Source organism: Dermochelys coriacea, chromosome 24 (genome assembly GCF_009764565.3).
Source record: "Dermochelys coriacea isolate rDerCor1 chromosome 24, rDerCor1.pri.v4, whole genome shotgun sequence".
In the NCBI taxonomy this organism is placed as follows: Eukaryota; Metazoa; Chordata; order Testudines; family Dermochelyidae; genus Dermochelys; species Dermochelys coriacea.
This window is the reverse complement of record NC_050091.1, coordinates 3,957,753-3,985,246: the sequence shown is the minus strand read 5'-3', so window position 1 is coordinate 3,985,246 and position 27,494 is coordinate 3,957,753. Positions and strand designations below refer to the sequence as shown.

At 54.6% G+C, this 27,494-nt stretch overlaps 1 protein-coding gene across 3 annotated transcripts; it reads left to right on the top strand.

The window, feature by feature from the left end:
* Positions 1-1,700: 1,700 nt before the first annotated feature.
* Positions 1,701-26,800, top strand: LOC119847914 (dnaJ homolog subfamily A member 1-like). Of its 3 annotated transcripts, none has more exons than XM_043501909.1 (8): positions 1,701-1,817; positions 19,527-19,675; positions 19,757-19,946; positions 21,538-21,642; positions 23,041-23,268; positions 23,395-23,625; positions 24,414-24,514; positions 25,308-26,800. In XM_043501909.1, exons 2-8 carry the CDS (start codon positions 19,544-19,546, stop codon positions 25,533-25,535), a joined length of 1,215 nt encoding a protein of 404 aa, XP_043357844.1. In that variant the 5' UTR covers positions 1,701-1,817; positions 19,527-19,543; the 3' UTR covers positions 25,536-26,800. The 3 variants fall into 3 exon arrangements, with proteins under 3 accessions (XP_043357844.1, XP_038239074.1, XP_038239075.1); XM_038383146.2 differs by lacking the exon at positions 1,701-1,817 and adding an exon at positions 15,091-15,205; XM_038383147.2 differs by lacking the exon at positions 1,701-1,817 and adding an exon at positions 15,128-15,201.
* Positions 26,801-27,494: the final 694 nt, after the last annotated feature.

Below are 27,494 nucleotides of genomic sequence, written 5' to 3'. Positions count from 1 at the left end.
TCAAACCAGTGACGGCCCCTCGGAGAGGTGGATTAACAACAGCAATGGGGAAACACCTTCCAAAGATGTAGGCAGCGTCTATGCTTCGGCACTGCAGTGGCGTGGCTGCCATAACTGCGCCGCTGTAGTGTAGACGTGTCCTTTGGAGGCAAGCTCGGGAGGGTAGTGTTGATGCTGCTCCTTTAAGAGGCCACAGACAGCTGCCTCTCTTTGCTCTGTGTCTCTGGGCAGCCCTTTGGGTCTAAGCCAGACAATTAAGGGTTTTGTTTCCTTTAAGGCTGGGCTGAGATGACTGGTTCAATCGAGCCCAGACAAAGCCTCGCGGTGGGGCCAATAGGGAAGGGGAGGGGGTAGGATGACCTCAATAAGGTGACCTCACTCTGCACAGCTCCCCATAAGCCTTATAAGGGAAGAACCAAAAAATCTCTCTTATCTCCCACACACGGCAACCAAAAAAAGCCCCCGTCTCCCTGGGGAGGCTAAATATAAAGTGCATCGGTCAGGCCCCTTTTGCGACTGAATGAAATTGATGATTTTTTTCTTTTTTTTTTTTTTGCATGCATCATGGGTGTATGTCACCGTTCTATTTATTCTCCCGCTCTTTGTCCCCGCTCCAAAGACTTTGCTGTGGTCCCGGAGACAATGGAAGGCCCTGGCTGGAATGTGAGGAAATGTGGAACGCGCTGGCAGCTTCTTGCAGCCCCGAAGGAATGCCCGGGCGAGGGAGAGAATCGATACACATAATAATTTTAAAAAAACCTTTTATTTTTTTCCAATTTAGTTGTGTGTGTGTGTGTGAGAGAGAGAGAAAGCATTGGGTGGGGTGGGCATGAGCAATGGGGGTGGAGTCTTGTGGTTAGAACAGGGGGAGATGGGAATCCAGATGCCTGAGTTCTAGCCCCTGTCTCATGGTTACAGTGAGGGATCTGATAGGTAGAAGTCCTGGATGCTGTCCCTGGCTTGGGGAGGGAGTGCAGCCTGGTGGTTGGAGCAGCAGGGGTACTAGGAGATGTGCGTTCCATTCTTGCTTCTGGCAGTGGCCCACTGCATGACCTCGGGCAAGTCGATTTTTTTCTTTGTGCCTCAGTTTCCCCACCTACAAAACAGAGAGGTGACAGCAGGGGTGCAGGTTGGGAGTTTAAATTCACTAGTGCATCATTAAGCAGATGGGAGATCCTGTTATGAAAGGCTCTCTGATGGTCCCTGGGGCCTTAGTGGGTGAAATCCTAACCCCACTGAAAATTCCCATTGACTTCAATGGAGCCAGGACGTCACTGGTCCCTGTCAGTGAGCCCCACAAAAAACAGGCCATTTTCCAGAGGGCTTCCATCATCCCAAGCCTGAGCCTTCCCGTCCCCGCAGGCTTGTGTCACATCCCATTGGGGTGCCAGGTGCCGCCACCCACTAGCAATACCGGGCAGCGTTGTCAACGCACCATGTGAGGACGCAGATCTGCCCCCCCCCCGGCTTCCCCTGAGCATCCTGGGCCGCCCCATCTCACTGTGATGGTGTCACAGCAGAAGGTGAGCTCATCGAGTGGCCATGCCATGCTGGGATCTCAGCACTGCCCTGATCCTCTATGCCAACCCTGTGCTCAGCAGGAAGAGGTTAATGGCAGCCTGTGGGCTCAATCAGCCCCAACCTGCTTCACCTGCCTGGAGAGAGGGGTTAAAAGGGAGTGGGGAGGGGGGGGAAGCCCAGCTAATAGGGGCTGAGTGGGAGGAGGAGAGGACTTCATGCTAAACCCCTGAAAGAAGGCTTGGCTGGGGCCAGAGGACAGCCAGAGACTGCTGCATGCTAGAGTTTCCTTGGGGCAGGTAGGCTTGACGTGGGACTGTTCTGTGTTCCCTGGGGCTGTGGGGTTTTCCTCTGGGGCTCTGTGGAGGAGTGAGCCCAGGAAGGGCCTGGTGGAAAGGCCTAGAGGCAGACAGACCTTAGCTGGAACCTGGAGTAAAAAGAGGGGCAGGGTCTCTCACCCAGCCCCCTGACAAAGGGGGTGTGAAAGTCAAAGGCTAGAAAGGATGAATGGTTCTGGAGGTGGGCAGGAGATCTGGGGTGAGCCTACTGGGTTATAGATGTGCAAGACTCAGTTTACCCCAGAAGGGATAGGACTGCAAGCCACCAAGCTGGTGGGTCAAGTCCCACCAACCGGACAACTGCAGGATCAGAGCGGCTGTCAGCAGGGTGGGTGCCTCAGGCGGAGACCCTGCTTGGCCCCACGCTGCCACGAGGGGGCACACCTGTCAGCGAGTTAGTTTGTCACCCCTCCATTGGGGGCCACCCCATCCTGTTGTATGGGGGGCCATAAAGCCGCCCTGCCATGTGTCATTGCGTCACTGCATTGCCATGGGATGATGTGCATCTGCCCCCAGCCATCCTGGCTTGTCCCAGCCCAGCGTGATCACGTCGTATCGTGTCATGGCGCAAGGTGACATCGTAACCCGGCAATGCTGTGATGTCATCAGCCACTGCATCATTCCCTGATGACACCAATCTGACCCCCGCCTCCCGGGCCTGCTTCAGTGAGTGCTCTCAGTTTAGTACAACCTGCACCCCTGAAAATCAGGACGGCTGGCAAAACTGGGGTGGGGGGAGATTCTATCCCTCCCAAGAGCTGCATTCAGAGGTTCCTAGCTAGGTCCTGGCATTCACCCCTTCTCCTGCCCCTCCCACAAGCCCCTACCTCAATGCTGCCCTGGCTGGGCACGTGCCCCCGATGGACAGCTGAGAATAACCCAGGTCGGAGCCAGGAAAAGCAGCTCCCCATGCTCTATAATAAGATCTCCCCTTATTTAGGGGGCTTTCTCATCATCAGCAGCTGCTCTGTTAATACTTCTGTTCAGTGCTTCCTCCCACACCACCACCATCACAGCTGTTGCCAGCACGAGTCTGAAAACAGCAAGCCAGGATTTTCCGGCTCTCACCCCAGAATGCAGCCGGCGGGACCTTTGACCAGAGACAGATTAAATTTGTCAGCTCGGGGAGGGGGGCAGCTGCTGGAATGTGTGTTTGGAGCCATCCATCAGAGGTGGGATGTATCGGGGGGGGGGGATGACCCAGAGAGCGAGGGGGGGATCTGGAGTAACCGAGTGGTGTTTCTGGCCAGCGCTGGCTCACGTTACATAAAAACCAGTCATGCCGGCTGCTGCTCCCGCATTACGAGACGCTGCTGCTGGATTTCGTAGCGCTGAACCGTGGTGGGATCCTGGCCCCTTAGCCACCCTCCCTCGAGCACCCCAAGAATCCTCTGTTTTGTCCTTCTGCACAACGATCTCACAGTACTTTCTCTACACAAATGATCTAAGCCCAAATGATCTAAGCCCATTTTCCACATGGGGAAACTGAGGCACGGTGCCTGGGCCAAGGTCAGCTGAGCCCGGAATAAAAGCTCAGGTGTCCTGACTCCCAGTGTTGATTTCTAACTGCTGAACGCTGCATCTCCTATCGCAGGTCACGCTCAGTTGCTGCAGCAGGGTCAGTGCATTTTGGGGGGGTCCATGCGGGGGCTGTTTTAAGATCAGATTCGAAGAGCTAGATATTTCTACCGCTTGGCTCACGGGTGCCTTTGAGGGAGGACGTGTCTACAGGAGCTTGTGAAGGGGATAAATCCGAAGGCGGGGGGTGATGGGGTTATTTAGGATGGAAGTCGAGGTTGTAACTAAGGGTGTGAGGATGACATTAAGGAAAGGGACAAGAGGTAGTGTGGCCCAGTGGTCAGTGCACTAGGCTGGGAATCGGGAGGTGCTGTTCCCAGCTGCTGTGATTTTTTTGGGGGGTGAGAGGGATGAACTCTCTACCTCTGTTTCCCTTCCTTCCCTTTGTCAATTAAGGGGATGAGCTCCCCACAGGGACAATGTATTCGGGTAGGACGGTCACTTCATTCCAGTTGCTCCATGCGATCTCCTTTCTTAGGCTGTGCTGCACGGAGCACTGTGGGGCCCTGCTTGCAGATGGAGCCTCGAGGCGCTACCAGCATACAAATAATGCTCCTGCTCCCTGCAAACCTCTTCCATCTAGGAGGAGCTCCTGGTAAGCAGAGGCTGGGGTGAGCAAACCCAGACAGTCTGGCCCTGGCATCCATAAACAGCCATTTCCAAAGCAGTGAACGCCACGGCTGTGGTTGAACTTTGCCGATAACAACAGAAGGGGCCCCAGGGCTGTGATTAGAGCAACCTGAAGCTTGCGAAGCACAGGAAGGGAAGCCAGGGCCAGGGGGAGAGCAGGGGGTGCAGAGTTGAGGTGCAAGGAAGGCATGGATGGAAGGGAGATAATGGATCAGTGGGAGGGGAAAGGTGGTGTGTTCCAGAGGCAGGGGGTCGGGAGTAGGAGACAAGCTTGATGGCACCACAAAGCTAGAAAGGAGCCCTACTCCCTATGTGCAATCCCTGTATAAACAGCCACTGTGACCCACCCCAGCAGTGGCTGCTGCAGCTGGGCACCATGATGCAGACGAGGTGTAGTTTCTCCGGCGCTGTGCAGGCCACTGGCCCCAGGGTGCAATTTTTGTGCATTCCACTTTCCCAAGCGGGTTGCTGCAGCTGAAAAACTCAGCGAACCAGCGAGGAGGAGAGTGGCCCAGCGCCCTGCAGGTCTCCTCGGCTATATTGCAGACTACATGCAGGGGCTGCCAAGAGCCGCTGATCAGAGCCCAGAGGCCCCTTCTCTATCAGCATTGTTCCAGCCTCCCCAAACAATCTCGTTTTAATTAGCGTGTGTGGGGGGCAAAGGAATGACATCATGTGGCTTCCCCTGCCTCCCCCCTATCCCCTTGGCTTGTGGTCAACCACCCTCCATCAAGCTGGTAATTAACAAGGAAAACAGCAGCTCCCTCCCCTAGCCCCTGCCTCCTGTCGGGAGGGAAGGAATGACATCATCCCCTGGCTGCACCAAAGCCCCCTGGAATCCTCCATCATCCTCTTCCTCCCCCCCATCCCCGGTTCTTTGTCCTCCTTTCTCCTTTCTCATTTCTATGGGCCTGGTGTTTTGGCAGCTCAGAGCGTTTGGGCCTGGCTCTTAGCAACACGGAGGCTGCTCCGGCAGCGCCAAGGGGCCTCAAAGTAGGTGGAAAGGAGCCCCTGAGAACCCACACGCTGGGCAGGGGGTATCCCTGACTGCTACAGAGTGGGCATAAGGGCCCTGGTCCCAGCTAGCAATGTAGGTGGCACGTAGGGGGTGTGGCTGGTGGGCGCCGCGCTGTGGCTATTCCCAGAGGCCATGTGGAGCAGAGTGTAAGTTAGAGCAGCCCTATGGCTGCTCTAAATTATCCCAGGGGCTTGGAAAAGTCTGGGCAGACCAAGAGTAGTGGGGCGGAGGAGCACAAAAGTGGTTTAAGGTTGCTTAATACAGTTTTTTTTCAACTTTTGTCATTTGCAGACCCTTAAAAATGTCAAAGGGAAGTGCAAAAGTGGCTTCAAGCTGCCTTCACCCCCTTGCCCTCCCATCCCATCTGGGAATCGGGCCCTGCCTCTGCTAATTGCTCTGGCCAGCCCCTAGCTGGGTGTCCCCCGGGGGAGCGGTGGCCCCTTGGAGCCCTACCCTGCCTCTCACATGCTGTTCTGATCCTGATCAGTGCTCAACTCAGTTGTATTTGCCCAACCTCCATCAGAGTCACCACAGCTGATCTGGGCCAGCAGGAGAAATGTGGGGGTCGGGGTGTGTGTGTGTGTGTAATAGTACAATTAATGCCTTTTGATTGCTGCCTGCCCCTGAGTCTGATGGTGGGGGGCTGCCCTCCAGAGGTCAGAGGGCAGGCACTATGTCCCCCAGCGGGTCGGGATTAGGAGGGGATGGAAGGCGGCCCTGGAGTGCCCTCCCCCCGAGGACCTGCCAGGCATGTGCCGTTGGGGGAGGAAATCAGATTCAAGACAGACAGCAAGGAAGGGGGGTGGGTGGGCGGGCGGGCGGGCAGCGGAGGCAGGTTCAGGAGGCCCGAGTTTGCCGTGCAGCTGTGGCCACAGAGAGGCACCAGGGACCTGACCCATGGCTGCCCTGTGCCCCTGCATGGCATCAATTCCCCCGCAGCCCAGGTGCAGCAGGGAGCCGTTCTGGAGGGAGAAGCGGGTCCAGCCTGTGCCCCCCTGGTTATCCTGCACCACGGCAAAGGCCCACAGGGGCCAATGAAGCAGAAGCCTGGATTAGGGCTTTAGCGGCACTGGCCTCAGGTGCAAGGCGAAGGCTGGATCCTCTCGGCTGGATCTGAGCAGCTTTGAAGTGACCCTGGGGCAGCATCTGGGTGGCGCACACTGGCACAGCACCCAAAGCGTTAACCAAACCAAGTTTGGGAGAGGCCAGGCTTTAGACATGAAACTGGCAGGGAGCAGCCCAAGGTTTCTATGCATGGAACTGACTCCTGACCTCCGCAGCATCTGCAGGAGGAAGCCGGGACAAAGCTCCTGCTTTTCCTTCCTAGCCATTCAGCTGTTCTCTGGCCCCGTCTCCTCACAGGTGGCGCAAGATAAATAAAAATCCAGCCTCTGGCATCTCCCATTGTGGTAGTGGGGACTGTGCTTTTAAGGGCTCAGCAGGATCACTGAGCACCCCCAGATCTCAATGGACCAGTGCATGGAGCTGTCAGTTCCTAAAGATCGAATACGTGCTGGCTAAGTGCTGCAGCTTGTACATATGGAGGATAAGGAGCTTACTGCTGCTGATGCCTAGAGGAGTTGCTCTCTTAGCTCAAGTGGGAGCGGGCCATGTTTTTAGTGCAGAAGGTCCCACTGGTGACCCATGGGAGGGGGGTTCCATACCTCAAACCTGTGTGGTTGTGGGATTGCCTTATAATAGCCTTTCTTGGGGGGTGTTTCCCTCAGAGGTTCCCAAAGCCCTTCCCACCCAGCGGCCAAACCTCAGGTGCCTTCTATGATTTAGCTGAGCACAGATGCAGCCATTGGTACCAGGCAGATGGAGTTCTTTGTACAGCACCTAACACACTGGCCGATGACTGGGGTTCCTAGGTGTTCCTGCAATGTGAATCCCAAACGTCGCTCAGTTTAGGATGGGAAGTGAAGGCGAACACGGTGACTGATTGAGAGCACCCAGGGGAGTGAGGTACAGCAGGCAAGATTCATTTGGTTGATTCCAGTAGCACCAAAGTACAGCTGGGCACTGGGCAGCTAGAACAAGAAGCAGTCCTTAAAAAGCTCTGTATCTAAACAGACAAGGCAGAGAGGGGAAACTGAGGAACCAAGCAAGGAAGTGACTTGCCCGAGGGCACCCAGCAGATCAGTGGCAAAGATGGAAATAGAACCCAGGTGTCCTGAGCTCCGAGCCAACTCCCTCTCTGCTAAAGCACACTGGCCCAGAGCCTCAGATATCTAGATACCTTTGGGGATCTGGGCGGCTGCCTCTCATCCAGTGACTCAAGGTTGCATCTCCAAAACCCCCAAACTCAGCTGCATCTCCAAACCCATGAGTGGAACTTAAGGCATGGCTGCTGGAATAATTTGTACATTGGGGGTGCTGAGAGCCATTGAACCAAACTGTAAACCATGCATGTGAAGAAAACCACTCCAAGCCAGGGGGTGCTGCAGCACCCCCTGCACCCCTAGTCCCAGCACCTATGACTGAAGCCCCAGAAATCTCCGGAGGATGGGATCTCCCTGCCCAGACCCCATGCTGCACATAACCCCACCTTCCATCCAACCTCTCGCATCCCAGCAACAACCAGGATTTGCAGCATGGCTCAGCCCTGCAAGGGGAGGCTGCGGGATGGTGCGAGTGGGGGCATTCCCAGCCCCTCTGCCATATATCACAAGCCGGCAGAAGCATCCCAATGGAACTCACTGCAGATTCCAGCTCCTTCCCCACCCCGCTGCCCCATTTAGCAAAGGGGAGAAGGGGGTCATTGGAACTCCAGTTGGCTGACAGCTGTGGTGCTGGGTTGGATTTCAGATCAGGAGTGTCAGGAAATAGAGATTTATAATCTCCCTCTAGATGCAGGTGGGAGTCCAGTTCAGAATTGTTGGGTCAGCTTCCAGATGATCTTATCCTGTCTGAATCCCCTACAACTCTGTTACTGTTCTTGTTTTATTTATTGAGCTGGCAGCAGCCCCCGGGAGCTCTAGTCACAGATCGGGTCCGCAGTGTGCTAGGCGCTGTATGGACACAGAATGAAAAGACGGCCCCCACCTCAAAGAGCTTCCAGTCTAAATATAAAGCAACAAGAGACAATGGGTGGATACAGACAGACCGAGAGCAAGGGAACAATGACAACAGACCTGCGGCCTACCCACTGTTAAGGTTTTTCCACTGGCATCGCTGCCCAGGAGAGTTTTAAGGAGTGATTTGGAGGGTAAGAAGGAGGCTTTGCAGACATTTATGGGGAGCATGAGGGGCAGTGGGGGAAAAGCACAAAGGGGCTTGTTTGAAAATGTAACCAGTAGGCGATGGAGGCTGGCGCCAGTCAGAGATGGGAGGCAACCTCTCGATAACGAATGAGAGAGAAGCCGTGACGGGCCTTGGGAGTGAAGACAAGTCACTGTTTCCTGCTGATTTTCTTCCCGGGAGGAACATCAAAGATCCTCAGCTCAGACAAGTGGGCCGTAGAGACCAGGCTCCTGGGCCAAGATTTCCCAAAACTGCCTAATGATTTTTTGGATGCCACAACTTGAGACACCTTAAAGGGGGCCTGGATCTCAGAGAAATATCAGGCCCCTTTCAGGTGTCTTGAGGTGGCCTCCCAGAAATCACTTCTGGAAACCCTTGGGACCAGCTGCTTCGGAGGGAGGTGCAAGAAACTCCCCTAGTGGGCAATTGTGGAATTACCACACCTCCCCCCCCCCCCCCGAGGAAAGTTTCTTTCTAAGCTGTGTTAGCAAGAGGTTGGTTGATGCTCTGGAACTGGAGAATTCAGATCCTCTTGGGGCCTGATTCTCTTTGACACTGGGACCCCTTTACACCACTCTGCCAAGGAGCATCAGGCTCTTGCTTATGTTTTAAACCCTCACTGTTATGGCCCTGGATACTCTCATTATCCATATAAATGCCCAACCCTTTCTGCATCGTGCTAAGCTCTTGGCAATACCCTGTGGCAATGAGTCCAACAGGCTCATTGTGCGCAAAAGCATTTCTTTTTATCTGGTTCAGATTGGATCTGTTCCCTCCTGTGGCCAATGACTTTATTTTATCATTCATTTATTGTGTGATGTAAGGAATATAGAAGTATAAGATTGATCAGTAGTTAGAAGGGATAAGTATGTATTAGGTATCTAGGTAAAGAGGGCTGAAATGCAAGGCCTACAGGCTGAGGCCTGTAAGACTTTAACTTAGCCATATCAGGCCTTAGAGTTAAGAAATGCTTGACATAAGTGACCAAAGAATAACCCAATACCACAAGATACGGGGAAAACATGTACCAATATGTAATATTGCAAAAAATTCACCGTAAGATTAATTTTAGATCACAAGGTGCCCTAGAGGCATTTTTATTTTTCTAACAAGTGCCTTCCCCACAGGATACAGGTCATGCATAAACGCTAATGAGTATAAAAGGAACGATACAAAACCTCTGGAAATCGGGGTACCTGACGCTTTCACACACATGCACAGGGTACGAGGTGTAGTCAGAATCCCGTTATAAAAGAGGGTTTTGGAAATTGAGCTCCCTAGGGGAAAACTCCAGCAGAAACCATCCCTCTACTGCTCATCAACCCACGAGAGACCCATCACACCCTGAGACCACCTAGGAGGATGTGAGTCTGGCCATACCTATAACTTGTGCATGAATATCGGTAGGATTTCTCTGTGCTTGGATAGTTATAACTTTGTTGGTAACATTAATAAAATTGATAGAGGATATGAGATGTTTTTCTTGTGACTGTCTGTGTTACTTTCCTTGGTCTTCATATGTTCCTAGAAGCTCTAGATCTGAAACAAGTGGGAAAGGTAACTGCTGAGGTTGAGTAGCACCAGCAGTGGCGTAATAAAACATCGCTAAATTCACCTGAATAAAAATAAAAGGCTACACTTTTATTCCCCACCCCCATCTCCACCTTCTTCCTCTTCCGCTCCTTAGCCCAGCTCCCCTCCAATCTCCCCTAAAAGAGCTAACCTACAGGCTCTCCCTTTGTGATCCTTCTGCATTTTGTTTTAAACCTACAGCATTTCTTTCCCCCTCTCTTCCCAGGCAGGGTCTCCCCCTCCATCAGCCGTGCATTGGCTGGCTCTGACCCACTCCCACCTCCCGCAGAGACCAGGGGAACCAAATTCCGACCCACGGAGGGGGGAAAATCCAGTTCTTTCCAGATTCTCCATCTGCTTCTAATTGGGGGCAAAGATGCAGCTCGGGGTGGGGGAGAAGCACCAGTCTCCAGAGTGCTGGGAAGACAGAACTGGCTTTCTCCATCACTCTCTGCCCCTCTCGTTTTGTGTGCTTTCCCTCTCATTCGCTCTTTCCCCCTCGACTTCGCTGCAAAAAAGGGGGTGTGTTTTTCCCCCTCCCAAAAGCCATCTCAATGTCAAATCTTAGTGGAGACAAGGCCTCCACGAAGCTAGACTGGGCTTAATTTGTGATGGAAGAGGTGCTGGGACACAAGCAATTTTTTTTATTTTCGTAACTAATGCAGCAGGCCCAGAGGCGCCGGGGCCCTGAACTGTCCAGCCCAGAGGCGCCGGGGCTCAGCCCTTGCATAAATTAAGCCCTGGAGCTAGTTGTGGCCAGGTAGAAGCTACCTGGGCCTCGTAGCCACTAGGATTGTACAGCTCATGTGAGATCTGTGTGCAAAGCGTAACCTCTCCGTGCAGGGAAGAGGCAGCCTTGGCTCTTGCTCGCTGCCGGCCCTATCACCACACATGCTTTTGCAGATAATGAAATGACACCAGGGCCTGGCGCTGGGTGACTCAGACTTTTCTGAAAGGGAGCGGAAATGCCTCTTTCCTGAGCCAGCCTCTCCAAATAATGAGCTAGCGCAAGAGGAAAGAGGGCGGGGATTGAGGGGTTTATTTTAAGCTCTCACCCCCACTCTGCTGCAGGTGGAAAACTGAGAAGATGTTTCTCTCTGGGAAGGGAGTTTTTTCCACACGCTGCTTTTTTCCCCCAAAAAAGAAGCTGCAGGGATGGGGGTGTGGGGGGCAAAAGGAGATCCGGGCTGCAGCTCAGAGAGCAGGAAGTCTCCTCTCTAGGTCCAGCATGGAAAGAAGTAGGGTGGTGTTTTCCCCACAACCTGTGCATCAGTGCCCCCCCATCCCCGGAGGCACCCTGTTTAGGACAGAGGAGGGAGTTCACTGTGCATGGACTGTTCAATCCTTTGTCTCCAAGGGTATGTCTACACTGCAAAAAATAAAAAAAACCAGCTGCATCAAATCTCAGAGCCTGGATTTACAGATAGACATTCCTGCTCCAGCTGGAGCTTGAGCTCTGAAAACCAACCCCCTCCCCAAGGCTGTAAACTAGGGCTCTGGGACTCACTGCTGCAGGATTTATTTTCAGTATAGACATACCCCCAGCTGTGGTAAAGGCCTTGATCTGTTCACTAGAGAGTGAAAGGAGACCCCACAAACTCATTTCACACAGGCTGTTGAGCAGCTACGCCAGTGGCAAATTACTGTCACACCCACCCTGGGCTATAAGCAGCCCTTCTGGCCTTGACGTTAAGGCACTGGGCTGGCACTCCGGAGGTCTGGGTTCAACACTTCAAACTCCCTCTGTGATCTTGGGCAAGCCATGTCATCACTCTGTGCCTCAGTTTCCCCCACCTGTCCAATAGAGAGAATAATCCTTCCTCTGTCTGCTTGGACTGGAAGCTCTTTGAGGACAGGGACTGTCTTTCACTGTGGGGACATACAGTCCCAAGTGCAGCGGGGGCCCTGATCTCATTGAAGGCCCCCGGCTGCTGCCATAACACAACTTCCATCCCAGTCTGTCTTTTCCTCCTCTGGATCTGCTTCTGCGGACGCCGAGTAGGGAAATTAAAAAAGAATAATAATAAATAAGCAAAACCAAAGCATTGCATCTTGGCCCAGCTGCCTTGCCCGGCCACGGGAGGTATTTTAAACCCCTCCTGTGGATTTGTCACAGCTGTTGGAGCAATAGCCTTGACAGCTGCCAGGCCCCGTTTCAGGCAGTGCTCAGGGCACCACCTAGAGCCTCTGACAGCACATTGCAAAGGCCGGGAATGCTTTTTGCATGGCGCCACTGGGAGTTTCAGGTTGGGCTTCTAGGCTTGGATGCAGGGTTTGGATTTGAAGGGAGCACTCTTGGGAGATCTCAGATGAAAACAGCTGAAGTCTGGCAAGATCAGCCGTCTGGCAGGATTTCCCAGGCGTACAAACCGGAGCCAGGAAACGGGCCTCTCTCCGGTTTGGGTCCAACTTGCAACAAAAGCCTGAAGGAGGAGAGTGGGGGCTTGTCTGGTCTGATTTAAATACCACCTCCAGGTGTGCAGGAAGGTTGGCCACTGGTTAAGGCACTAACCTGGGTTCAATTCCTGCCTCTGCTACAGACCTTGGCCAGTCACTTTGTTTCTTGGTGTACCAGTTCCCCAGCTGAACAATGGGAGCTAATAATTTGTTTCCCCTGCCCTTTGGCTGTTTAGAGCCTCGCCTCCTCAGGTGTTCCCTCCCAGGCTTTGAAAGCCACCTGGTCCCCAGGCATCAGAGCACAAGCTCCAGCCCTAGCCAGTGTGTCTACATGGGTATTTTTAGCATCATAGCGCAAGCTCCAGTATGTAGCCCCAGGCTCTGACTTGCTGCTGCAGGTTGTTTTGGTTTTGCTGTGTAGACGTACCCGACTGCTACTGTCATCCAAATACACTACATCACCCATGCTGTTCTAAGGCCAAATCTTACTGCGGTGCTGAGCATACCCTATAAAACATACATCTTGATACAGAATAATAATTCCTAGCTCTTACCCCCACTTTTCCTCCATAGCTCTCAAACTGCTTTACGAGAGAGGTCAGTAGCATTATCCCTGTTTTACAGATGGGGAAATTGAGGCACAGAGCAGGGCTGTGACTTGCCCCAGATCACCCAATCAGTGGCCGAGCCAGGAATAGACCCCCAGGTCTCCTGAGTTCCAGTCCTGTGCCCAGCCAATTTATTGTCCTTGCTTTGGGGCAGGTGGTCCTATAGAAATGTAAAGTAATTGATTTTTTTCTCTCTCTCTCTCTCTCTCTCTCCCTGTAACCATCCTTCTGTAATCTAACCTCTCTATCTAGACATGCCACCAAATCTAACCTAGCTGTCTAAATTAGTTATTTCTAATGTGACTGCCACTGCAGTATGTGAGCAATACTATAATATTCCAGCTTTAGCTCCAGCAGTAATTCTTACATCTATACAAATATTCTCAGTTATTGTGCTTGGGATATGGAAGGGCGGGAGCATTAAGGTGGGTTTAAGATCCCTTTTGCACCTCTATTTTCTGAGAGCCTGCAAGGCCCTCCCTGGATCCTGGTGTAAGTAAGAGCAGCCTCGGGTGCTCTAACTTACTCTGGACCAGGGCTACTGGGAAGCAGAGAGTAGCCACAATGCAGTAAGTTCCAGCCGCACTCCTGATCTGCCATCTACATTGGAGGTTAGAAGAGGGGCTGATGCAGGGGATGACCTTACCTCAGCTCCACGCCCACCAGGGAGCCGTCCCAGCCAGTGCAGATTCTCAGGGGGCCATTCCCACCAACCTGAAGGCTCTTTTACGCTGCCAGAGCAAGCTGATTAAAAAAGCAGCCTTTCTCCCAGGGAACTGTCAGTCAACCATGGATTATGTCTCCCTCCCCTGATCTCTCCTACGCTGTTCTAAAGTTGCTATGTTCCTTGTGAGCCCAGTTAATTAAAAAAAAATTTCTCACCCTAGGAGAGACAGCTTTCCCTGGTCACTGACCTTATGGGGTCCCACAATGAGCATGCTAGGGCATAGCGAGGCAGTTGGCATTTCACCATATTGTTGCTCTGTGCAAATAGCGGCTGCTGTCTGCATTTTTCCTGCAATATCCTGGGTTGCTGGCATTCTTGTTCCATTCCAGCTGCCCTATGGTGTCACCTTCGTCTGTTTACTGATGGTTGTAAACTCAGTCTCGAGGAAGTGCGAGATTGAACCAGATTCGTGGTCTATCTAAGCCCTATATCATGGCTCCCACGGGGCCAACACTAGCCACTGCAGAGAAAGGTGCAAGAAACCTCCTCATGGACAAATATGGAATAGCCAGGCCCATAGCTAGAATTCCTTCCTGATCCCTGGCAATTGGTGGTTGTGTGATGCTCTGGAGCATGAAGGTTTATATCACTTCTAAACGTGTATCCTGTTTAACTGTGGGTATTCTTATTATCCATATAAATGCCTAATCCTTTTTTAAAAAAAATCCTGCTGAAGACTTAGCCTTTTATATCTTGTGGCAGTGAGTTTCACTGTTAACTATGTAAGTATAAAAACTAACTATAGGGGCAGCTGTCTAGTGACGCACCTTCCTTTTTTTGGATCTTGGCTGTTCATCCCCTCTCCTGGGCTGCGGGACGTTACAGCCATTGGGACCGCTTCGTTCTGCGTTTGCTGTGCTCACAGTTTCAGGGTCCTTCAGCCTATTGGATCACCATTAAATCAGCGACCAGGGAACGCCCCCAACAAGGGAAAGACAGGGCCCAGAGAGGGGCTTGGGCAATGACATTTAATGACAGTAAAGCCTGTGGGAAGCCTAGGAGAGCCCTGGTCTGAACCTTCCCCATCCTTCCTTCCTTCTCCTTCTCCTTCTCCTTCTCCTTCTCCTTCTCCTTCTTGCCCTTGCCCTTGCCCTTGCCCTTGCCCTTCCTCCCTCTTTCCGCTTCCCACGCCCCCTGCTCCAGGCAGAGTTTAAAATTACCATCCTTCCATGCGATTGGCGGACACTTGCCAGCAGTCTCACCAATCAGAGCAGCTTATGCCGCTGGAGGGGCGTGGCTTCATCCAGTGGCTAGGGCGCATGCGGCATGGCGAGAGGCCCCGCCCGACAGCCAATCAGGGAAGAGAGGAGGCGGGGTCACACGCTCCCTGCGGGGAGGGGGAGGGAGGTGGGAGCCCAGCCGGAACTCCAGCCAATGGGGGGCTGGGAGGAGAGGGGGCGGGGCCGTCCCCTGCCTGGGGCGGGGCTCGGGTGGAACTTGAGCCAATGGGCGATGCGGGCGCCGTGAGGGGCGTGTCTCGGGGCTGGGCTGCAGCCAATGGGTGGGGAGGGGGCGTGTCCGGGCTTCCAGAGAGTTCGGACGCAGAAGGGTGGAAGAAGCTGAAGAGCGTCGGTGGGTGAGTTACGGGGGGGGGGAGTTCCCGGATGCCTGGGTCCTTTCTCCCCACCCCGTCATGGACTGCGGCCCCCGGGTAGCCCTCCTCGGACTCCTGGGTCCCTTCCCCCGCCCCCGGACGCCTGGGTCCCTCCCCTGCCGGGTCTGCGATCCCCGAGTCGCCCTCCCCGGACGCCTGGGTCCCTTCCCCCCCCCCCCCTCCCGGACGCCTGGGTCCCTCCCCTCCCAGGTCTGCGATCCCCGAATAGCCCTCCCCGGACGCCTGGGTCCCTTCCCCCCCCCCTCCCGGACGCCTGGGTCCTTCCCCCGTGGGATTCCGCTCTTCCAGACATTCCCCCACCCTTCCCGGACGCCTGGGTCCTTTCCCCACCCCAGGGACTGATACCCTCTTGGGAAAATCCCAGACAGTCCCCTAGGTTCCTCCTAGAACCACCCCAGAGATTGATTGGCCAGTCCCTAGATGCCTGAGTCCCTTCCCCCTCCCAGGGTCCAGCCGCCCCCCACCCCGAGGTGGGGTCAGGGCTGTGTACTGTGTCACCCCAGAGCTCAGCACCCTATGCTAAGGGCGGCTAGGAGAAGTAGGGCAGCCCCACCCTGCCCCAGGTGCTGCAGGGTGGGACACCGTCACCTTCCCTGTTGGCACCCTGAGCAGAGAGGCCAATATCCGAATGGGCCACGGGGACCGAGTGCCCCGTTCACCTTCCAGCGTCAGGGATGGGGCTGGTTGGCGCTACCCCTGCTCGGTTTGGCTAGAAGATTCATTCTTCACCAGTGCCTCTCCTCCCTCCCCGACCCTAAATCCACTGGTGCTCGGGCCCCGTCTCTCAGAGTCTATGAAGTACCCACTGCAGAGTTTGCTCAAGTTAGTGAACTTCCCTCTGAGTTGACAGCCCTGGAAACTGGGATCTTTCCTTCCTCCCCAGAAACGATGCAGTATTGCTGGCACCAGGACGCACTTTCCAGTGCCGTCCTGCTAGCATCTCACCCATGACCCCTGCCCTGCCTTGCCCTTGCTCTCTCTGCTGACACTGCCAATTAAGAAAGGCTCGTGTACTGTGGTGTTACTTCCCATTTGAAACTAGAATAAGGCCTGGGCTAGGCACACAGTTGCCCCTGTTTAATTAAAGTTGCATTTTTAAACAGATTTAGTTAAACCGGTGTAACTGCCTGCAAACTCTCTCTTATTGGTTTTGCTTCTGTTGGTAGATTTACGTGCGTGAGCTAAACTGATGTAGCCAGTTTTAAACCGATATAAGGAGGTCCATGTCGGGGTTTGCACCACCATGAGTGAGCCTAGCTCAAGTGAGAGTAGCCACACTGTGAAATAACGTGAACAGAACAGAGCCCCACTAAATCATCAGCACCACTCCAGCTTCAACTACCCACCCCGCTGGGCCAGCTACCATGGGTTTAAAGCACCACTTAACTCGAGCAAAAGATCTTTGTGTGTGGATGGGCATCAGGGTGGGGGTGGGGGGGCAACTGGAAGTCAAACAGCCCCATGTGCCTGCCGCAGTGAAGTCAAGCCCATAGACTCTTCTACAAAGGTATAGGTGGGGGGAGGCCCAGCCCCAGATTCTGGCCTGGCCTGGCCTGATTGAACTCTTGTGAGCTGCTGGGCCCACTGTACTTTCTGCAGGGCTAGCTCTGTGCTGCAGGTATTCAGGGTCTCTGTTGTGGAGAGAGAGGGGTGTTCTATTCTATTTAGGTTCTTATGTGGCCCTCAGCACCTTAGTCTCCGAGCACCTGTTGGCAGAGCTGTCCTAAGATACTCCCAGTGTTATCTTGAAAAAGCCCCATCCCCCTGAGTTGAAGGTGCTTTTCCCAGCAGCATCTGCATAACACCCTCTGCTTTCATTTGAACAGACTTTTCCAGCCCTTAAAGTTGCAAAGAAAAACCACTCAGGTGTGAACAAAGCAGCCCCATGTGCCTGCATCTGCAGACAGACCTCTCCCAGTTGTGGCTGGGAGCTCTGCTGACTCTGTAATTAACAAGATTCAGGCCAGTTTCACAACTGCTGTTCAGAGCCCTGTGTGGGTGATCTGGATGTGCTGCTGCCCAGAAGAGCACTGAGGAGCAGCAGAGGTGCCGTAGCTATTCGTGGAGGAAGGGAACCCTAAAAACAGAGGCTGGGGTGGAGGGGTATAGTAGTGAAGACCCTCCCCACTTGCAGTGGACAAGAGGCTCTGGAGTGAGGAGAAGAGTGCAAACTCCTACCAGCAAGTGGAGGATGGTGGAGCTATGATCTTATTAGTCCTCTGCTAGCCCGAGGCAGTTACACCCCAGCAGGGTCCAGGGACAGCACCCTGCTGAAACTGCCGACAACTGAGGATTGCTGGGCCCGTCACCAGGGCGTTGATCCTGCAGCCTCACCATCATTCATACCTAGTCCTGGGCAAGCCAGTTTAACCTGTCCGTGGTGAATCTTCCAACATCTGGCCCCAGTTGTTGTGGAAGTAAGCTTGTAGCCCATGCTGCAGTCTCTTTGCCCTTTAAACTGTGTTTCAAAACGGCTGAAGTTGGCAAGGGTCTAACCCTGCTAGGGAGGGGGTTTCACGTGGACTTGGAAGACTGCACTGGTGCCAAGCTGGTTTAAATGGGTCCAAACCAAGGTTCTTGCTGCAGCCTTTGGGATAAGGGCATGAGCTTGGGAATGAGTTGTGTGGATTGGATGGCGGTGCGGGTCAAGGGAACAGATCACGCTGGCTTCAGACTTACCCTGTCCAAGCTAGTGGGCGTGTAATTTACACCGTGCCCTCCACCTTCTCAGGCATCCTGGGCCGGGGATCTGTAACCAGGGCACAGATCTAGGAACCCACAAACTTGGTCAAAGCTGGGTTCTTTCTGACCTGAAATCTGGGAGCAGGTCCAGAAGCACTGCGCCCAATCTAGGGTCTGAGCCTGCCAGCAACTGAGCATCTCCTGGGAGCTATTGAGCACCCTCCGCACCTGTGGACTTCCGGAGCAGCTGAGGGTGCTTGTCCCCCATCGGGAGGCATTCAGCTCCTTACAGAATCAGGCAACAAAGTTTGCCAGTGCTGCATTATTCAACCCCCTTTGGTAACATAATCACAATGGATTTTCCAGTGCCCAGGGTCAGCTGCATTCGCTCCTTCTTGGTGCTGCCAGCGCAGATGACTTGGGCCAATCTGCTGCTAATAGTCACGGTGGTCTGCTTTTTTAATTACCTGAACCAAGAGCCTTTTCTATTCCACCAGCAGTCTGGAAGTAGGCGCTAAACCAGCTTAGCAGCCCTGGTTTGCAGGGGAGGGATTCAATAGGGGGACATGGAAGGGAGGGGCATCCCCATTCTGAGTCTAGGTCACACTTAAAACGCCACACCCCAGTGCTTAAAGACACAGGCTGCAGTAGTCCTTAGGGCAGCAGATGCTGTCTGTTTCCAGCATATTGCCAAGGACGGGACTAGCTGGGTTGGTAACAGGGTATGGAGCCTTTCACCTTTAGATAACCCATCCTTGATTAGCCCTGGTCCCTAGTAATTGAAAAGGCATTCCTGCCTGGCTTGTGTAGGCAGTAAATTTGGAGAGGGTCTTACCGTAGTTCCCAGCGGGCAGGTATCCATGTTGCCAAAACCACCATCGCCACTGGCATTAATTGGTAGATTTCAAGGCCAGAAGCAGGGCTGCGGAGAGGTTTTTGGGGGCAAAATCTGAAACTGAGGCTCCCCCCTCTTCCCAAATAAATGACTGCTGCGGGGAGGCCATGGGCAGGGGCCAGAGTGAACCTGCAGTGGTGGCTCGGCTCCTGTTCTGTAGGGCTGGACCCAGCTTCCCACTCTGGGGTCGTTCCATGTGGGGTTGCAGGGCCACTTGAGTTTGGCCCAGGGGTGACAGCAGATCCACTAGAGGGCAGGGGGAGCATGTCCTGCTGTCTGGATAAACAGAGGACTCCAGCCTCCAGGGCTCTTGATCCTGCCACTAGCCCGAGAGTCCCATTTGCGGGTTTGTCTTCTGCCTAGGGCAGTAACCTAGGACTTGGGTGTCCTGGGTTCAGTTCCCAGCTTTGCCACAGACTTCCTTGAGTGAGTCCCTTAGCCTCCCTGTGCCTCGGTTTCCCCATCAGTATGATGGGGATAATAGCACAGCCCTGCCTCACAGGGATTAAAGATTTTGAGGCACTCAGGTACTGCGCTCAGGTACTTGGGGGCCTACGGGTTTCTTGGGCTGGTATGTAGTCTGCCATCTCAGGGTGCGACTGAGTGCGGCAGTTTGGGGGAGCCAGTGCCTATGTGCAGCGCTGGCACTGTGGCATTGGATTGGCAGGGGGCCCTCTCTGAATCAGCTTTCTCGTCCTCCACCAGCACATCAGAGGGGAAAGATGGTGAAAGAAACGGGCTACTACGACCTCTTGGGCGTCAAGCCAGGCGCCACCTTGGACGAGATCAAGCGAGCGTACCGGCGGCTGGCGCTGAAGTACCATCCCGACAAGAACCCCAGCGAAGGAGAGCGGGTAGGTAGAGAGGGCAGCGACCCCTTTGCGCAGCTCGCCCGCTGGGACCCACGGCGTCTCTAACCCTCTCCCCTTCCCCAGTTCAAACAGATCTCGCAAGCCTACGAGGTGCTGTCCGACACCCAAAAGAGGGCACTGTATGACCGGGGCGGGGAGCGGGCCATGAAAGAAGGCTGCATGGGAGGTCGAGGAGGATTTGGGTCCCCGATGGACATATTCAACATGTTCTTCGGAGGAGGGGTGCGGATGCCTGGCCGGCCGGAGCGGAGAGGTACCTGGGATGGGTTGCTGGGACACAGGGCTTGGTGCTGATTGCATGGGCTGGGCTCACCCATGATAGAGATCAGGGTTAAGCCCTTAGGTCTTCCTGAGCTGGGAGGGGCAGGTGTTCAAGGGAGACGGTGGGGGTCTGGCTCTCGGAGGCCTGCAGCAAGAGGCTGCACTGATGTTGTGTATTGTCCCTGCTGAAGGCAAGCTAAGAAAGGATAAGTGAGTCCGGATTCATTCTGCTGAGCTGGGGGGTCTTAGGCAGTGAGGCCTCCCCACAGCCACTTTGGGTTCTGATCTGGTCCTGCATTAAACCGGGGTGCTGCATAGAGAGGTGTTAGCAAGTCAGTGGAGGGCTCTCTTCCCCAGGAATTCTCACAGAACCGGTCCCTCCGCGTAGCTCTAGGGGGCGCTGTGTTGCCTGGGGTGACCCCTTTACAAATGAGGCCCTAGCCCCTCCTATTCATTACAGCCCTATAGCCAGGAGCTGGAGGGAGGTTAGCCCCGGGCTGCTGTCCAAATTCCCACTCAGATAATTACATCCTGACTCTCTAAATTCCCCTGGGGCTTTCAGTTAACTACAGGGTGTGAAGGAGAAGGGGCCGCTCTGTATTAATGTATAAATACCATGTGACCTGACCATGGGAAATGATTACTGTATGACGACACCGGTATGTTTACTGTGTGCATAGGTGGGTCCGCTTAATAGCAGGGTTGTTGGGAACCATGGTAGGGAACAGAGGTTCCAGATCAAACCTCAGCCGGCAAACAGGAAGCGAAGAAACAAAACCCGCGCTGGTAGTCGTGAAGATGCTGAAGTTACCCAGCTGTGTCGCTAAGGCTGGGAACTGACAGATCACTATGGTCTAGAGAGCAGGGAGTGGAGGAGGGGCAGTTGCCAGTGAGTTGTTTGGAGAACAGGCCAAGATGGAGACACGGACCCTGCAAAGTGACTGGGCCTTCCTCAGTTTCCAGGGGCTGATAAGCCTTGGAGGAAAACAGATCTGCAGATTGACTCTTCATTGGGTTAAAATCCTCTCTCGCTCTCCTGCTTTGCTGTTAAGATTGAACAATTCTTTGTTTTAAGAAAGTTGTCTGGTCTCTGTATTGACTGGCTCCCGAAGGGAAGGATTGCAGAGGCCAAACCCAGCCAGGCCTGTTATCAGGGTTGGTCATGGGGCTGTAGCCCAGGTACACAGTCCAAGAGTGGAAGAGGTCTGTCACCTGTAGGGGTGAACTCAGAGAGACTGGAGAGGGTCCTGTAACTGTGACAGGACGGTTTTGATACTATCCTCTTGCGTGACATAATATAGCTGTTCAGCAGCTGCCATCTTCCATCCCCAGAGGTGGCTGCATTGCACTGTTGGGTGAGTAATCCCTGTGCAGCATTGCTCTTCGCTGTTGAACAGCTGCTACTTTCCACCTCAGAGGTGGCTGCCTTTCTGGGTTGGGCAAAGCATTCCCTGTATGTATTTAGCTTGTAAAGCTTTTCTAAGGCACTGTGGAGATGGCTTTAGGTGCGGGGAGACTGCTGTCCCTGTGGGGCATGGGGGGGTCCTTGATCGGAGTCTGATCTCTCTCTGTCCTGTGATCAGGAAAGACAGTGGTGCATCCACTCTCGGTGACCCTGGAAGATCTGTACCACGGCACCACCCGAAAGCTGTCCCTGCAGAAGAACATCATCTGCAGCAAATGCAATGGTGAGTGAACCGGGTCTAGGGTAGAGTTACCATATTCAAAACATTCAAAAAAGAGGACACTCCACGGTGAGGGGAAGTGTGGGGGGGGATTTGCTCATGCCCCTCGGCCATCCCTTCCCCGCCCCCATTCCAACCCCTTCCCCAAAGTCCCTGCCCCAACTCCGCCCCCTCCCTGCCCCATTGGACCCCTTCCCCAAATCACCGCCCCAGCCCCGCCTCCTCCCCTGAGCGTGCCGTGTTCCCCCTCCTCCCCCGTCCCTCCCAGCCGCACAAAACAGCTGTTCCGCGGCGCAAGTGCTGGGAGCTAGGGAGAAAAAGCGGGCTCTCTCTCGAGTGACCAGCATTCACTTTCTTTCTCGAATGATCAACATTCACTCTCTTTCTTGAATAATCAACTCTTCTTTGGGGAAAAATAATAACGGCAAAGCCCGGACGTTTTTAGATATTTAAAAATTCCTCCCGGATGGCGATTTAAGAACCAAAAAGCTGGACATGTCCAGGAAAATACGGACGTATGGTAACCCTAGTCTAGGGCCCTGCATCTTATTTAAATGCAAAAAGTGAGGTGGGAAGCATAACTCCACCCCTCCAATCTCCAGCCAATGAGAAGAAGGAAGGGCGGAGCCTCTTGGGACTTCCTCATTCCCATGTTCATTTCAAATCTCCCTCTGGCACAGCACCAGGAGTGACCTGGATTTGGGGGTGGGGCTGTAATGGCGGGCAGGGCTAGGGGGCATGATGCCACACTCACTCAAGCGCAAACCTGTCTAGGCTGCTTCCCGCCGAGTTTCACCCTCAGATTATGGAGACTCTGCTGTGGGTGTATGGAGAGAAAGCTTGGTCCAGGGGCCAGAGCAAAGGACTGGGAGTCAAGACTCAGGTTCTGTTCCTGGCTCCAGGAGGGGAGTGTGACCTAGTGATTAGAGCAGGAAGGCCGGGAGTCAGGACTCCGGGGTTCTCTTCCTGGGTCAGAGAAGTGGGAGCTTGTGATTAGATCAGGGAGCTGAGAATCAGGACTTGTAGGTTCTCTTCCTGGGTCCGGATGGGGAGTGGGGGCTAATGGTTAGAGCAGAGGACTGAGAGTCAGGGCTCCTGGGTTCTATCCCCAGCTCTGCCAAAATCACTGCACCAGATGGGCATTGCCGGGCATGGGGATGAGGATTTTGCTCCACCCCTTCTCTCCTCTGCCACGAGCTCTGAGACCCCTGGCTGGTGCCTCCCATCCGTCTGTTCCATGTGTGCATTTACCCTGCCCATGAGGGGATGTAAGCTGGAGACGATGCCGGAGCTTCACCCCGAAGCTGCTGCTGTGTAGCTCTGCATTGTGTCTCCGCCGCCCAGGGAGCCCCCAGGCCTGCACTGACGCCCTCTGTCTTGTCTCTCCTCCCTTGTCCGCAGGCTGCGGGGTCCGGGAAGGCGTCGACAGCAGGTGCCCCAAGTGCCATGGCACTGGCGTAGAGTTTCACGTCCACCAGTTGGGGCCCAGCATGATCCAGCAGATCCAGACCATGTGCTCACAGTGCCAGGGCCAAGGCGAGTGGGTCCGGCCCCTCGATCGCTGCCTGACCTGCAACGGCAGACGGGTGGTGCGGGAGAAGAAGATCCTGAATGTCCACCTGGACAGAGGTGAGGCCAGGGTGCTGTCTGAACTGAGGGAGGGTTGAGTCTGGCCGTGGGGAGCCAGGACAGGCACTTTGACAACTTGCCTATGGGGCGATCCGGGGCACCGGCTTATCAGTGTTGATTTTGCAGGCATGCAGGATGGGCAGAGGATCACATTCCATGAGGAAGGGGACCAGGTGCCCGGCCTAGAGCCTGGGGACGTGGTCATCGTCCTGGATCAGAAGGAGCACCCTGTCTTTCAGCGCATTGGCAACAACCTGGTCCTTCGAAAAGAAATCAGCCTGGTGGACGCTCTCTGCGGCTTCAGGCAAGTTGTCCATACTCTGGACAACAGGACCCTGCTTGTCTCCTCACAGCGCGGTGAGTTGACAACCTGGAGCAGTCAGGACTCCTGGGTTCTATTCCTGGGAGGGGAGTGGTTAGAGCAGTGGGGATTGGACACCAGGACTCCTGGGTTCTGTTCCCAAGTCTGGGAGAGGTGTGGGGACTAGTGGGTTAGAGCAGGGGGGACTGGACACCAGGACTCCTGGGTTCTATTCCCACCTCTGCCACTGACCTGCTGTGTGACCTTGGATAAGGCATTTCCCCTCACGGTGTCTCAGTTTCCCTACCTGTAGTATGAGGGTGATATCCACCCCCTCTGGACAAACCTGACCTTTATTTGTTTGTGTGCCCATCACCACGACATCTGGTCACGTGGCTCAGATTAAAGGCAACCACAGGGAATCAATCATATACCCTGTAGACAGCCCCTTGCTAGCCCAGGGATGGACCCTACCCCAACACATGTTGGATCCAAAAGATGCCTCTTTTGAAGGTCAGTCAAGCAAAGCCCTGCAGCAAGGAGCCCCCCACCACGCAGACCATTGTGGGAGACTCATCTAGGGAGCTCCCCAAACTCCCCAGCCCTTGAATGTCTCATTCTGGGCATCTCCCTGGTGCCTCTCAGTCACAGCATGTCAAGGTCTGACTGTGATGCCGTCCTGTGGGCTCGCTGCCCTTAGGGTGACACTGGCTGGAGCCCAGCAAGCCAGGGGCCACGCAGGGAGCTGTCCCAATCCTGTGTGGCTCCAGGCATGTGGGTTCCCAAACCAGCGTCCTGCACAGGGGCTGAAACTGCCTGGCTCTCTTTCACCCCGCCCGCTCAGGTGACGTCATCCGGCCGGGATCCGTGAAGTGCGTCCCCAATGAGGGCATGCCTGTCTACAGAAGCCCCTCCCAGAAGGGCCGGCTCATCATACACTTCCAGGTGAGGGGCGGGGCAGGCCCCTTCCAAGGGAGCCCACGGGGCTGAGCCCCAGCTGGAGTGTCAGTGGCCTGAGCCCCGGTGATGGTCCCGTGCCGGCTTACACCAGCTGAGGACCCTGTCCATCCCTGAGCTCCGTAGCAATAAAATGACCGGCCGCCCCAAATCGACGCCCAGCAAACCCCATCCAGATTTGAGAGGGCTTTGCCTCCTGTCTCGGGGCTGAGATGCAGGGCCTGGGGATCAGGGATCTATTCCCAGCTCTGACGCCTCTTACCAAGCACCCACCAGCCTTGCACTGGGCTCTGTATCAATGATTAGCCCCTCCCTCTGTGGATCTGGGATCCAGAGCCATGCCTGGAAGGGGCCATCCGTTCCGAGCGTCTGGGGAGAAGCAGGACGTAGCCAAGTTAGAGGCAAGATCAGAGAAGCAATCGGGGCTGGGCAGAGCTGCAGCGTCTCTGGCTTAGGTACGAGACCGGTGAGGACAGTGGGCTATAGCCCCCGTGACTCTCTTGTCTCCCTCTAGTGCCCGGTTCACATAAGAGGCTTATGAGTCACCTGCTGCCTCTCGACTTCAGTGCTTTGGTTGTGGACGTAGCTTTTAGGTGGACACTTCGTGGGTTCATCGACTCATTCAGGGGGTCGTTTCCATCAGGAGGGAGGATGTGAGGGGAGCCGTGGCTCTTGGGGTGATGTTGATGACAGCTCTTGCTGTCAGGGAGTTTCCCACCCACCCTGCAGCATGAGCCCTCTGTTCTGGATGTCCTTCCACATCTTGCTTTGCGTCCCCCAGGTGAGATTCCCAGAGTCAGGCTGGCTCTCCCCCGACCGTCTCCGCCAGCTCCGCACTTTCTTCCCACCCCAAGAAGAGGTCATGGCGACGGAGGACATGAAGGAAGTGGAACTGAGCGACTACTTCTCCCAGCCGGGACATTGGTGGCAGCCCCACGCCGGCGAGGCCTACCACGAAGACGACTTCGAGGAGGCCTCACGCCCGCACGTCCAGTGCCACACGTCGTAGCCCCCCGGGCGGCCTCCCCCGCCCTGGAGCAGGGTGGGGGGGGTAGGCGAGGGGGGCGGTTCGGAAGGTCGTGCAGTTCAGGGATGTAAATAGTAAATGCTGCCAGCGGTCCAGTTCGGCAGAACTAGTGTAGCTCCGGCCTAGCTCGGTCGGTCCCCCGGGGGGGGCGCCACTGAGCTCCTGCGGCGGGAGGAGGCTCAGCATGGGAGTTCCTTGCATCCCACGTCCTGCCAGCACGTACTCGAGGGCTTAGGATCCAGCTCACAATAGTTGCTGCCTCTGAGGAGCATAGTGGTGTAAAAGGGTCCCGGGGCACAAGGCATCAGGATCAATGTCTACAGGGATCATTCACAGCTGTCGCTCTCGGGGCCTGAATCTCATTCACACCGAAGCCTCTTTAGGCCACAATAAGGAGGCCATAAAGTGGGAGTAACTGTACCCCGGGCCCACGGGCGGGCCCTTTTTGTGCTGCCGGAGTGGCATCAAAGAACCTTAGTGTCCTCGAGAATCAGGTCCTTGGGTTTAAACCCCTTCCAAATTCTCCACTCAGCCCCATGGGAAACTGACTGGCTCTAGTCAACGTGCCATTTTTGCACTAAAGCTTCGTGCAGTTTCGCGACCTGCCCCGGGAGTTTTGTTCCTTCCTCTGCTTTGGGTGGACTGTCCGGCTTCCCCGCCTGAGCTGCGAAGACGCGCGCGCTCGCTCTAGAGATCTTCTGTTGCACATTTAAGCGAAAGGGGCTGTTTTCCCGGGGAGGGAATAACAGGGACTTATTAAACAAAGCCACTTTTCCTCCGCTAGGACAACGCCAGCAGCTTCGCAAAGACACGTCTGTCCACTTGGGTTTTCCATTGCCTCGCGTTCCCTTAGCGAGTAACCGAATGTGGAAAGAATTCTGAGGAGTCCGTGGCACTTAGCTACGAATAATCCTGAACCTGGAATCAGATCTGCCCGGTAGGAGGTTTAGGGGCCAAGATCTAGTATGAGGAGCCTGGCTCTGCTTCGCAGATCTCTACTGCCGATCCTGTCGGTAGCACTGAAATCCCAGGGCTTGATTCCCAGTTGCCCTGCCCTGTTGTTGTTTACACTAGCGCATAGTTGGTGCAAAATGCTACTGGATCAGAACCGGTGTAAACTAGTGCACCAGGCATAGGGCAATGAAGAATCAGTCCTGCCCGCAGGCGTTTGGGGCTTGTAGTGCCATCTACTGGTAGTCCTGAGCTATGCGCTATCCCAGAATAAAGCATCGCTCAGCTGTTTCTTTTAAGGGTTGCTTTTTCTTTTAATTGGACGGAGCGGGCTCTTGATGCTTCTTGGTTTTAATTGCCTTCCTTTCTTGCCTGTCTGGGTTGTGGTGCGTTCCGCTGGTTCACCTTGGGTCTCTCCAGTCAGCTGAACCAATGCAAATATCTTATTGCCCGTGCCAGGTACCGTAGCTAGGAGCTCAGCCTCTGCCCGTCACTCCCAGGTTAATGCGTCCGTCCCAGTGGGGTGGTCGATTGCAAATCTGCCACATGGTTCACCGCAGCAGAGGCTGCCCCTCATTAATGCTGAACGCTGATTTGTGCTGCCACCTTCTCATGACATGTTAGAGGTGGTTAAGGAATGGGTCCTGAAGGCCGCACATTGAGGTTCATGGGCTGGGAGAGGAGAGAAGAAGTAGACCAGTGTTGGATAGGCTCACAGTACTTGGTGGCAGAACGCAAGAGAGTATGGATGAGTGGTTAGAGCAGGCAATTGGGAGGCAGAAAATGTGGCTTCTGTTCCCCGCTCTGCCGCTGTGACTTTAGCAAGGCTCTGCCTCCATTTCCCCCGCTGTAAAGTGGAGATCGTGCCTACATCACAGGGGTGAGCTGAGAGACTTGTCTCCCTCCTTGGACGGCAGGAGCAAAGTGCAGAGTCTTCTCAGGAAACCTCCCCAGTTCACGGTACAAACCCTGCGCTCTCAGCGCTCCCCT

What these genes read in the sequence shown, in the direction of transcription:
- LOC119847914 (XM_043501909.1), top strand. Translation starts at nt 19,544, where the DNA reads ATGGTGAAAGAAACGGGCTACTACGACCTCTTGGGCGTCAAGCCAGGC. An exon ending in TGGCCGGCCGGAGCGGAGAG is followed by an intron (nt 19,947 to 21,537) that starts GTACCTGGGATG and finishes TCCTGTGATCAG; the next exon opens with GAAAGACAGTGGTGCATCCA. An exon ending in GGCTCATCATACACTTCCAG is followed by an intron (nt 24,515 to 25,307) that starts GTGAGGGGCGGG and finishes TGCGTCCCCCAG; the next exon opens with GTGAGATTCCCAGAGTCAGG.